We start from the raw sequence: 11,086 nt of genomic DNA on the forward strand, positions 1-11,086 counted from the left end.
AAGTGGTAGCTCACAGAATGGTACTAACAGAGAAGTTATGTCACTTGAAAGCAATGAATGCTGACGCCTGTTTGTTGCAATGTGTACACAGAGTAACGTTTTGATGATGGATATCCTAGACACCCAACCACCTGCTTTGTGCTAACTCGAAAAAGAGAAAAAAATACCTTGCCTCGGTGTGTGAAATGGTGCTGCATAACGGGGAACGAGCCCGCGGGGTAACACTTCTGTCCCCAGTTCTGTCCCTGCCCCTGTCCTTATCCCCGTTCTCTTCCGTGCCCCTGTCCCTACTCTTGCCCCTGTTCCTTTCCGTGCTCCTGCCCTTGTCACTACCCATGTCCCCGGCCCTCGTCCCTGTCCCTCCCTCAGTTCCCGTCCTTATTCCTTCCCGTGTCCCTGCCCTTGTCCCTATTCCTTCCCGTTTCCCACCTCCGGTCATCCCTCACTCCCCGCCCCTTCCGCCCGCTCAGGGCCATTTCAAGGACACCTCCTGACGCGGGCTTTTTTTTATAAAAGCCTCATTTAGTGCTTTTTTTTTTTTTTTAATTATTTGTATTATTCTTATTGCATTTTCTACATATTCGCGTGCAGACACACACACACACACAGCCCCACACCCAAATCAGGGGCACGGGAAGCAGTTCCGTCGCCCGACCCGCCCCCTGGGCGCGGCCTCGGCGCCAAAAGGGGCGTGAGGCGCCGCCGCCATTTTGTGTGCAGAGCGCGCGGCCGGCTGTCCTCAGCGTCCCCCCGCCTCAGCCTCCCCCGGGACCCGCCGCCGCCGCGATGCTCTCCGCCCGCGTGGCCGCCGCCCTCGCCCGCTCCCTGCCGCGGCAGGCCGGCCTGGTGAGCGCCATGCCCGCCCCGGTGTCGGCGGGGCCGGGGGGACGCGGCGCCGCCGCCATCTTGGGGGCCGCGGTGACATTGAGGGTGTGAGGGGGTGACATCGGAGTGTGGGGAGGGAAGCGCGGGGTGTGCTGTCAGCGCTGTGGGACAGACCCCGCTGAGGAACGGGGTGTCCTTGCCCGGGCTCAGGGTAGTGGTTTAAAACTGCCAGGGCAAGGTCAGGGTTGTGGGTGTGAGGGGGATGAGGGGTTTATCCCGTGTTTGTGGGGAAATTAAAGGTGGGAAGAGCCGTGAGGAACCACTCCTGCCAGTGTTTCCAATGAATATGAACGGGGGAGAGGCCTGCTCGAGCTGCAGGATATTAAGTGGCATCATCATTGCTGCATGGTGCTGCGCTGGGAGCCTTGCTTGAAGTGCAAAAGCATGACCTTACAATGCGTTCATTATCGCAGATTTTTTTCTTCTTTATTGTTCAAAGTTGGCCATGAGAAGTGTTTCTTCGCAGGAAGGGTGATTAGACATTGCAAGGGGCTGCCCAGGGGGGTGGAGGAGTTATCAGACTCAGAGGTGTTTAAGGGTATAATGCACTTAGTGCCATGTTCTAGTTGGCAAGGTGGTGTTTGGTCACAGGTTTGATTGAGTGACCTCAGAGCTCTTTTCCAAAGTAATTGTCATTCTGAGGTATTTTTGTTACAGTGCTTTGTGGTTTTTTTTCGGTATGTGTTTTAACAATACCAAAATCACTGCAGTTAGATTTGCGTTAGAAGACACAGCCTTCTCTCTGTGCAGAGCCCTGAGTGGTGCAGTGATTTCTTTATGCCCCCAGGTTCTCATGTTCAGCACAGAAATGACAAATGTGAGGAGGTTTCTCTTTGGGTGCTGCTGCAGCGGTTGATGGTGACATCAGAGCACTGCAGAAAAATGCAGCGAGGCATTTGGAGCAATCTCCTTCATTATGTCCTTTCTTAGTGGTGCTGGACTTGGTTCCAGAGCTGTGAATGGGGTGTGGTGGAGCTTAGCTCAAAGCTGAGATGCACATAAGCAGCTCAAGGTCAAAGATGTGTTAATCTTTCAGCATGGCGTTTGTTGTTTTCTTTTGTTTTGTTTTGGTGGGGTTTTTTTGGTTTTTTTTTTTTTTTCTGGTTGGTTTGTTTGGGTTTTTTTTGTGTTTTCTTTTTGCGTGATTAAAGAAATCTTACTGTTACTAAAACAATTACTTATTTTAGGTTTCCAGAAACACCCTCGCTGCAGCATTTGTTGCTACAAGAAACCTCCATGCCTCCAAACCATGCTTTCAGAAAACTGGTGAGTCTGAGAAAGGCCTTGAGTGTGGTTTAAGAATTTGGTCTGTCAGACAAAAAGGAATTTGATTATGGTGAGTGTTAATTCATAGCACTTCAGGACACTTATGTTCTGAGCATATTTAGGTGAACTGTTACCCGGTCAAGTCCAGCAAACTGCACTTTAATACCTTGACAATGCCCCCAGAGCAGGGAGTAGCTGTGTGTCAGCTGGCTTATACAGAGTACCCGCGTCATGAGCATTCCAGTCACCTGCAGCATTATTTGAAAATTACTTGGAAAAAAAAAAAAAAGCCCACAGCCCCAGATTGGAGTTGCCTGTAACAGAATGAAGGACTGGATGACTTCTCCAGGCCTGCCTGGGTTTGACCTTGTGTCCTTGAGCACAACTTTATTTTGCTGCCAGCACTCTGGTGTTTAGAGAAGACAGCTGCACTGTGTAGCAGTGTGTTTGGCAGTGCTTCATGCAAATTTTTTGAAGTGGTTTAAGGTGATTAAGGGCAGTACTAGGAAACAAGTTTTACAGTGTTATTAACTGTTTCTTAGCTGAGGAGGTAACAAGCTGTTGGAAGTCAAATTGAAGTATGGGGAATATATTTTTATAGCTTATATCAAAAAACTTGCTCCTGAAACATAATGAAATTCACTTACATATGTGTGGATCTTGGATCACAAATCATTTGGCATGGTGCTTTGATGTATCCAAGGCTAAGTAACTGCTCTGCAAGCAGGCCTGTTCTGCCTGGGCTAGGGCTGATTAATTAATCTAATTGCTTTCTAGGGAGAGAGAGCGTAGGACATAATCAGGAAAGTGGATAACTACACAGCTGGGCCTGCTTTGGTTGTAGCTGGCTGGTGATGATGAGTTGAAGCTGCTTTTAGTAGCTGGGAATACAGAGGCTGGTATTTATCTTACCCTAAGTAGAGGTGTTGCTAGCTAGACTTTGGAGCACAGCTGAGAAAGAGCACCTTGTGAATTCGAGGCCAACTTACTGAGTGCTTATTGTAGGTTAGCGTGCTGATCTGATTGCAAACGTCTCTCTCCAGGTACCGCCGAGGTGTCCTCTATTCTGGAGGAGCGCATCCTGGGAGCCGACACCTCGGCTGAGCTGGAGGAGACGGGCCGCGTGCTCTCCATCGGTGATGGTATTGCCCGCGTGTACGGCCTGAGAAATGTCCAGGCAGAAGAGATGGTTGAGTTCTCTTCTGGGCTGAAGGTAAGCTGTCACTGAAGGAGTTCCTTTAGCACAGAGATATTAAAAAGACAGTTTTTTAAGCAGACCTGAGACTTATGCCTGGAGGTACCACTATGAACATTGCATTAGCTTCTTTGCAACTTTAATATGTAGTAACTGGTGATTTTTTTTTTTTTAATTTGTAACACTGCTTTCAATATCAGCATCCGATTCTCAGCCAGCATTTGAACATTTGACCTGTCTTTGTCTTAATTTAGAAAGTAAAAGGACTAACCTGGCACTGGGTTTTTTCTTGGGTTTCAGGGTGTCTTTTCTGTTAGCTGTTTAATAATGACCTCTCTGCTTCAATACATTGTGCAGCTTGCTGGCTTCTTTTAGTTCTATCAATGGGTTAAGGTTAAAACCTGTTTCAGGAGTACTGAAACAGCTCTTTGAGCATTTTTAATGACCCATTTCACCTTGGGCAGAGAAGAAGCCAGTCCTTATCTCTTGTCCAGCTTCTAGGCAAGGGAGTAATGTTGTACTTGAATCTTGCTTACCCCTTCTTTCTAGAGAAACAACTGACTTGTGTCCTAGGCTGCTGGGGTATAACTGCCTGGTAGAGTTGAAAACTTAGGCAGGTTGTCTAGCCAATGTGGAAGGAAATAGACACTTTAACCTTGACTGTTGTCACAAGGTTGAGGTAGATCATGTAGGATTTTATACACACTGAAATAATCATGTCAATATGAAAAGTTCTATGCATGTCAGTATGGATTTTCTCAGGGTCATGTGATCTCTGTTCCAGGGTATGTCCTTGAATTTGGAGCCTGACAACGTTGGTGTTGTCGTGTTTGGTAATGACAGACTGATCAAAGAGGGGGATGTTGTGAAGCGGACTGGTGCCATTGTGGATGTTCCAGTGGGGGAGGAGCTGCTGGGCCGTGTTGTGGATGCCCTGGGCAATCCGATTGATGGGAAGGTAAGTGTAGCTGGGTGCTAAGCACCTCTGGTTGTATCTGTGTGATACAGACCTCAGCAGTCTTTTCTCTCTTTTAGGGTTCTATTGCATCTAAGACACGTAGGAGAGTTGGCTTGAAGGCCCCTGGGATCATTCCCAGGATCTCTGTGCGTGAGCCCATGCAGACTGGGATTAAGGCTGTGGACAGCTTGGTGCCCATCGGTCGTGGCCAGCGTGAGCTGATCATTGGTGACAGGCAGACCGGGTAAGTTAAATACTCAAGCCTAAAGTGTTCTTTAAACAGAGACTCAGGTACAGCAGAACTGGACACAGGGTTGGGTAAGGACTGGGAGAACCTTGGGCAACTTAACTTTCTGTTAACTTTCAGCCTCTCTGTTCCACAGGAAAACTTCAATTGCAATTGACACCATAATCAACCAGAAACGATTCAACGATGGCACAGATGAGAAGAAGAAGCTGTACTGTATCTATGTTGCAATTGGCCAGAAGAGATCCACTGTTGCTCAGCTGGTAAAGAGGCTCACTGATGCAGGTATGGATTTTGGGAGATGGTTGAGCCTGGCACCTAATGACATCCTGTTCTCATTGTAGTGCTGTGACCTCTCCTGGCTGCAGGTGTAGATAGAATTTCTATTACATGAGTGAATGACTTAATTTTGTGAACAAGAAATCTCTATACCTGTCTGGGGGGAAAAAAACTCGTTTTTGCTGTATCACAATTAGGAAGACTGTTTTGAGGCCCCAAACTGCTGAACTGCTTCTGGAAAAGTCACCCTGTGGTTTTAGGTTTTTTTCAGCAGAGTTGAAAGCTTCATCTTGGCAGGCAGGCCTGGTGACAAGCTGTGGCCTTCAAGTTGTCATTGACTTGGCATTTGTCCCATGTGTTTCATGTGCCAGTCAGTGTGAATGGCAGCTGGAAATGCAGTGAAGAGCTTTCACTGCCCAAACACAAGGCATTAAATGATAGCATCTTGTCAGAGTCCGTGATTTCTGTGACCAAGGCTCTACATTTGAAAGAGTTTGCAGAAGATCAGGCACTTTGACCTCATGCCTGGTGGTCCTGGCAGCTGTTAGAGAAAAACCCATATTTTAGGCACAGTGATTTGTTTGAGACTGTCACAGAGGGTTGTACTGTCTTACAGCAGCCAGGAAACCATGGGCTTTCAGTGTGACTTTTCTTAGAAGAAAAACTTGTCTTAGTTTTCAGTTTTGTTTTAAAGGGAAAGAAGTTACTGAGCGTTAGATGTTAGCGCTGCAGAGTTGCCCTTGAGACTTGCTGAGTCAGTTTTGCTAGCAGATGTGTTCAGCTGGTGTGCTGGGCTTTCCTGTAGCAGCATAGTGACACTGCCTGGGCTTGCTTCAGCACTGGTCCTTCACATGCTTGTTGTGTTTGCTGATTTTGGGCTTGATGACTTAATGCACTCAGAGGTGTCTCCAATCCTTTCCAGATGCCATGAAGTACACTATTGTGGTGTCTGCCACAGCATCCGATGCAGCACCCCTGCAGTATCTGGCTCCCTATTCAGGCTGCTCCATGGGGGAGTACTTCAGAGACAACGGGAAGCACGCACTAATCATCTATGATGACTTGTCCAAACAGGTCAGGAAACTTTGGTTTTAGGCCTTGTGGTGAGGCATTGGTGTTTGTAGCTGTAAGAACACCTCATGTGTAGAGATCTAAAAATGTTCAGTGGGGCGCAGAGCTCTGAAGGCTGTCCTTGCTCCACACAGGCCGTTGCCTACCGTCAGATGTCTCTGCTGCTGCGCCGCCCCCCTGGCCGTGAGGCCTACCCGGGTGATGTGTTCTACCTGCACTCCCGGCTGCTGGAGAGAGCAGCCAAAATGAACGACTCTTTTGGGGGCGGCTCTCTGACCGCCTTGCCCGTCATCGAGACTCAGGCTGGGGACGTGTCTGCTTACATTCCAACCAATGTCATCTCCATCACCGATGGACAGGTAGGGCTTCCTCGTGGCCCAGCATCTCCGTGGAACTTAGTGGCTGGTCTCTGAGGAGGCCTCCAGGCTTCTGAACAAGACAATGATACAATTCTGTCCTGCAGATTTTCTTGGAAACTGAGTTGTTCTACAAAGGTATCCGTCCAGCCATCAATGTTGGTCTGTCTGTGTCCCGTGTGGGTTCTGCTGCTCAGACCAGGGCTATGAAGCAGGTAACTGAGAAATTGCTATTCCTCGTGCTGGAGATGAGTGGTGTGTAGGTGTGAACAGAGAGGGAATAAAGCTTTGGATCTCTTAGTGTTATGAAATCATAAAAGAACAAACTTTAGAGATCTCTTTAATGCTTCCATTGCCTGCTGAGAAAGGCATGGGAGAAAGGGAAGTAGTGTCTGCATAAAGATGTAGGATTAAGTTTTGATGTATTGAACTGGGTACTCATCACTTACAAATAGAGAGTGCTCTCTTAACCACAGGCTTTTAGTCCAGACTAAATTTATCTAGAATATTACTAAATCTAGAATTAGAGAGATTTAATATCAACAGTTGCTGTTTTAGGGGAGAAATATGGTAAAGTGTGGGATTTTTGTAATGTCTATAATCATCTGTCAGTTTTTAGATTGACTTGTATGGAGTGCAAGGCAGAGCTGACTTGTAACACCTGTCAGCTGCCAGATGACCTTCAAACTCCTTACACACTTAGAGGTGATGTCAGTGGCTGTGACTGTACCCTGCAGGTGGCCGGTACCATGAAGCTGGAGCTGGCTCAGTACCGGGAGGTCGCTGCCTTCGCCCAGTTCGGCTCTGACCTGGACGCTGCCACGCAGCAGCTGCTGAACCGCGGTGTGCGCCTGACAGAGCTGCTCAAGCAGGGCCAGTACGGTGAGTGCCCTGGGCTTGGCAGGTCTGGGTGCCATTAGTGCCTTGTGCTAACGAGGCTGGGCTTGGTTAGCATTTGTGTCTGTTCTGTGCGCATGGTAAATGCAGATTTGCTTGAACTGAGCTGTCCATGAGTGCTTGGTCGTCCAAGGACTCTGTAGTCTGTTGTGTCCTGATGGAAGAGTTCCAGTGGTGTGAGTGCTGTCTTTTCCTGCAGTTCCCATGGCTATTGAGGAGCAGGTGGCAGTCATCTATGCTGGTGTAAGAGGTCACTTGGACAAGCTGGAGCCCAGCAAGATCACAAAATTTGAGAGTGCTTTCCTAGCTCATGTACTGAGCCAGCACCAGGACCTCCTCTCCACAATCAGGTATGGTGGTTTACCTTGCTTTATCCCAAGGGTATTGATGTCTGGAGTGCAGATAACAGTCACTGAACTGTTAGTTTAGTGTATTCTAGAACATCAGGCGTTCAGCTAGCTGTATCAAAACGGGGTTAAATCAGCCTTCCTGCCATCTGCCATCCTCAGCTTCAGCTCTTAGGAAAAGCAGCTGATGCTTGAAGTGAACCTTCTTGCAGTGTGTCTCATCTAACCTGTTCCTGAAATCACTTGATTGATTCAGTTCCCATATTGTGGACAGCTTTGAGCTGTTGGAGTGCTGTGGGTTAAGTGCTGCTGAGTGAACTGTTGGGGATTGAGTGTTTCCATAGTCCTGTCCTGGAAACTGGTCTTGGCTTTTTTTGTCATGAAGAAAATCATGTGCCTTCTGTCTCTGGGGACCAGCTCTGTAGGTTGGGCCTTGTTGGAATACATATGTTTGTTCTGAAAGAATTTGTGAACAAACACCAGTTCTTAAACATGACTGTCTCCTTTAGGAGAGGGGATATTCTGTCAGTGGGATGGCTTCATGCATCATGTGTTCATTTATCTACTGAATTTGTTAGAAATGGGGAGGTTTGTTGTAAAACTTCTGTGTTTGTCTCGGGGTTGACCCTGTTTTGATTGCTGTGTCAGAATTTAACTGAACTCTTCCCACAGGACCGAAGGGAAGATCTCTGACCAGACAGAAGCAAAGTTGAAGGAAATAGTCACAAAATTCCTGTCTACTTTTGAGGCATAAACTCTTAAAACTGTTCTAACAGACCAGGCTGTTGTGATCCAGTGTTCCAGCTCCGTCAGAGACGAAAGCATGCGTGACTTGAATGTACAGATCTCGGTGAGAATAAAGGTTCCCATGTAAAAAGGTTCTGTTCTGAATGTAAAAATACTGTGTTTGGAGTGATTGCTTTTTGTCTGTACTTCTGGCTTGCTCTTGCGCCTGTAGAACCACAGATCTGAACTTCCCTGGACACAGCCCTGCTAGAGGAACTCTGGAAATCAGGGGAATCCTTAATGGTTGAGTGGGCAAACTCCCCTTACACAAACCAGGAGAGTGACAGAGCTGAGGGATTTTCTCAGTGTCCATAGTTTGTGCCAGGCAGCTTATCCTGCAGCAGGGCAGTGAAGCTGGGGGTGACAGGGATAACCCACTGGACTTGACAGGAATCCCTTAAGTGCCTGACTCTGACAGCATTTCGTGGGATTGCTGTCTCTGTCTGACCCATCCTGGTGCCCGGCTTTGGAATACTGGTCTTCGTGTCTCAGGACAACTGCAGGTGCAGCTGTCACAGCAGTAATAGCTAGAGATTTAAATCTGAGAATCTCAGAATGGTTTTGGGGAAGACTTTGAAGATTGTCTCGCTCCACCCTCCTGTCATGGTCAGAGACACCTTCCACTATCCCAGGTCACTCCAAGCCCTGTCCAGCCTGGCTGTGAACACTTCAGGGATGGGGCAACCACAGCTGATCTGAGCAACCTTTGCCAGGGCCTCACCAGCCTCACAGCCAAGAATTTCTTTCCAATATCCAATCTAACCTTGGCCTCTGTCACTATTAACCCATTGCTCCTTGTCACTCCAGGCCCATGTAAATAATCTCTCTCCATTTTTCTTGTCAACTCCCTTCAGGTACTGGAAGGCTGCAATTAGGTCCTCCCAAAGCTGCCTCTTCTGTGGGCTGAACAGTCCCAATTCTCTCAGCAGAGCTGCTCATCCCTCTGATCACCTTGGTGCCTCCTCTGGGCTGGCTCCAGCAGCTCCACGTCCTTGTGCTGTTGGAGCCAGGGCTGGGGCAGCTCTGCAGGTGGGCTCTCAGCTGAGCACAGGGGCAGAATCCCCCCTGCCCTGCTGCCCACGCTGGGGGCTCAGCCCTGGGCAGGGGGGTTCAGGCTGGGGCAGGACTGCTCTTGATGTGTGCACTGTCCCCAGTTAACTTCCTGTACAGCAGTGTCCTGCCTCCCAGTCCAGCTGTGGAGTTACAGGCAGCTGGAAACAATTCTCATGCAGTTCAGGCTAACAAGCTTCTCCTGTTAATGGCCTAAGTACTTTGAGAGAGTGGGCTCTGAATTACTGGGCAAAAATAAACACACACTTGAAATCCAGAGATGGCAGATTTTTGGGAACAGTTAGTGCTGTGCTCCAGGAGGTTGATCCTGTGCAGATCTTTGGTCTTTCACCATCTTGTTTCTTTTACCCCTCAGCCCCAGAAGAGGTGGCTGGAGGGCCTTACAGATGTGAGGGAATACTGCTGTGGAACATTTCCGCTCTGGTCTGCCCAACATCGTGTTCCTTCCAGGACAGCTTTTACGGCTTGTGACTCTGTTTCTGCCCAGTGACTAAACCCTGGTTACTACTTGATGTTCCTGTGCCATGTTTCACTTAATGTGCTGCTGTAGTTGGAAAGTCCTGAGCTCAAAAGTATCTTAGTCCAAAACAGAGATGTATTTTTTTCTAGTAACATAAGATAAATGTTCCTGAGTGGTGCTGTGGGCTGCCCAGGCTGGGAAGCCGGGAAATGGCGAGTGGATCCCAGAATCACAGTGGTTTGGTTTGAAAGGGACTGTAAAGATCATCTGTGTGCACCTGCTGCTGTGGGCAGGGCACCTGGTCCCAGGCTGCTCCAAGCCCCGTCCAGCCTGGCCTTGGACACTGCCAGGGGTGGGGAGCCACAGCTGCTCTGAGAAACCTGTGCCTTGGCCTCACCATCCTCTCTGGGAAGAGTCTCTTCCCAATACCCCATCTATCCCTGCCCTTTCTCAGTGGGAAGACAATTCTCCCTTGCTCTGTTACTCTGTGCCCATATCCAAAGTCCCTATCCAGCTCTTTAGGTGCTGGATGGTGTGGCTTCATGGTGATGGTCTGTGATCTCTTGTGTTGGGACGCTGCACACAGGGTTAGTCTGCCTAAATCAGCCTCAGGTTACAATTGAGCAGACTTATTTCAGTAAGTTGAAAATGCCTTTTTTTACACTACTGGAGTGTTTTTTACACTACTGGAGTGTTTTAGTGTGTTCAAGCAGAGGCAGCAATTGAGTGTGGTGGGTGTGATTGGGGCATTTCAGTACATAGTGTCCGATCTTTGCTTTCATATTTTCCGAGCGTTGCTCAGAGGTCCCTCCTGGAGTGCCTTGTGTCAGGCAATGGCCCCTAATAAACTGTGACACGGGATGTGTGTGTTCAGGAGCGGCTGGGAAAGGGGCTGGAGAAATGGAGGCTCAGGGGGGACCACCTTGTGGCTCTGCACAACTCCTGACAGGAGAGGACAGCCTGCGGGAGAGTCGGGCTCTGCTCCCAGGGAACAGGGACAGGACAGGCAGCAGCCTGCAGCTGTGCCAGGGTGGGTTTAGATTGAGTATTATGAAAGTTTCTTGACCTGGAGAGTTTTCTTGCCCTACCACAGGCTTCCCAGGGCAGTGGTGAAGTCCTCATCCTTGGATTAAAAAGTCCTGTGGATGTGGATGTGGGTGGGCTTGGTGGTGCTGGGCAAAGGGATCTTGGAGGGCTCGATGATCTTGGAGGGCTTTTGCAACCTAAGCAATTCTATGATTCCATGAAACCTTCCCAAAGTGTTCCTG

At 48.6% G+C, this 11,086-nt stretch overlaps 1 protein-coding gene across 1 annotated transcript; it reads left to right on the plus strand.

Annotated features, from left to right (window-relative positions):
• The first annotated feature begins 688 nt into the window (after nucleotides 1-688).
• On the plus strand, nucleotides 689-8,381 carry ATP5F1A (ATP synthase F1 subunit alpha). Its single transcript, XM_053931639.1, has 12 exons — nucleotides 689-846; nucleotides 2,073-2,151; nucleotides 3,195-3,364; nucleotides 4,131-4,304; nucleotides 4,382-4,548; nucleotides 4,688-4,836; nucleotides 5,753-5,904; nucleotides 6,036-6,260; nucleotides 6,365-6,472; nucleotides 6,995-7,139; nucleotides 7,354-7,504; nucleotides 8,174-8,381. Exons 1-12 carry the CDS (start codon nucleotides 787-789, stop codon nucleotides 8,253-8,255), a joined length of 1,662 nt encoding a protein of 553 aa, XP_053787614.1. The 5' UTR covers nucleotides 689-786; the 3' UTR covers nucleotides 8,256-8,381.
• The last annotated feature ends 2,705 nt before the right edge of the window (nucleotides 8,382-11,086 follow it).

The sequence above is a fragment of the Vidua chalybeata genome, chromosome Z (assembly GCF_026979565.1).
Source record: "Vidua chalybeata isolate OUT-0048 chromosome Z, bVidCha1 merged haplotype, whole genome shotgun sequence".
Lineage (NCBI taxonomy): Eukaryota > Metazoa > Chordata > Aves > Passeriformes > Viduidae > Vidua > Vidua chalybeata.

Bases quoted from the DNA above. Each gene is read 5' to 3' on its own strand.
- ATP5F1A (XM_053931639.1), top strand. From the start codon at position 787: ATGCTCTCCGCCCGCGTGGCCGCCGCCCTCGCCCGCTCCCTGCCGCGG. The intron at 6,261-6,364 runs GTAGGGCTTCCT...TCTGTCCTGCAG, and splicing joins TCTCCATCACCGATGGACAG to ATTTTCTTGGAAACTGAGTT. The intron at 6,473-6,994 runs GTAACTGAGAAA...TGTACCCTGCAG, and splicing joins AGACCAGGGCTATGAAGCAG to GTGGCCGGTACCATGAAGCT.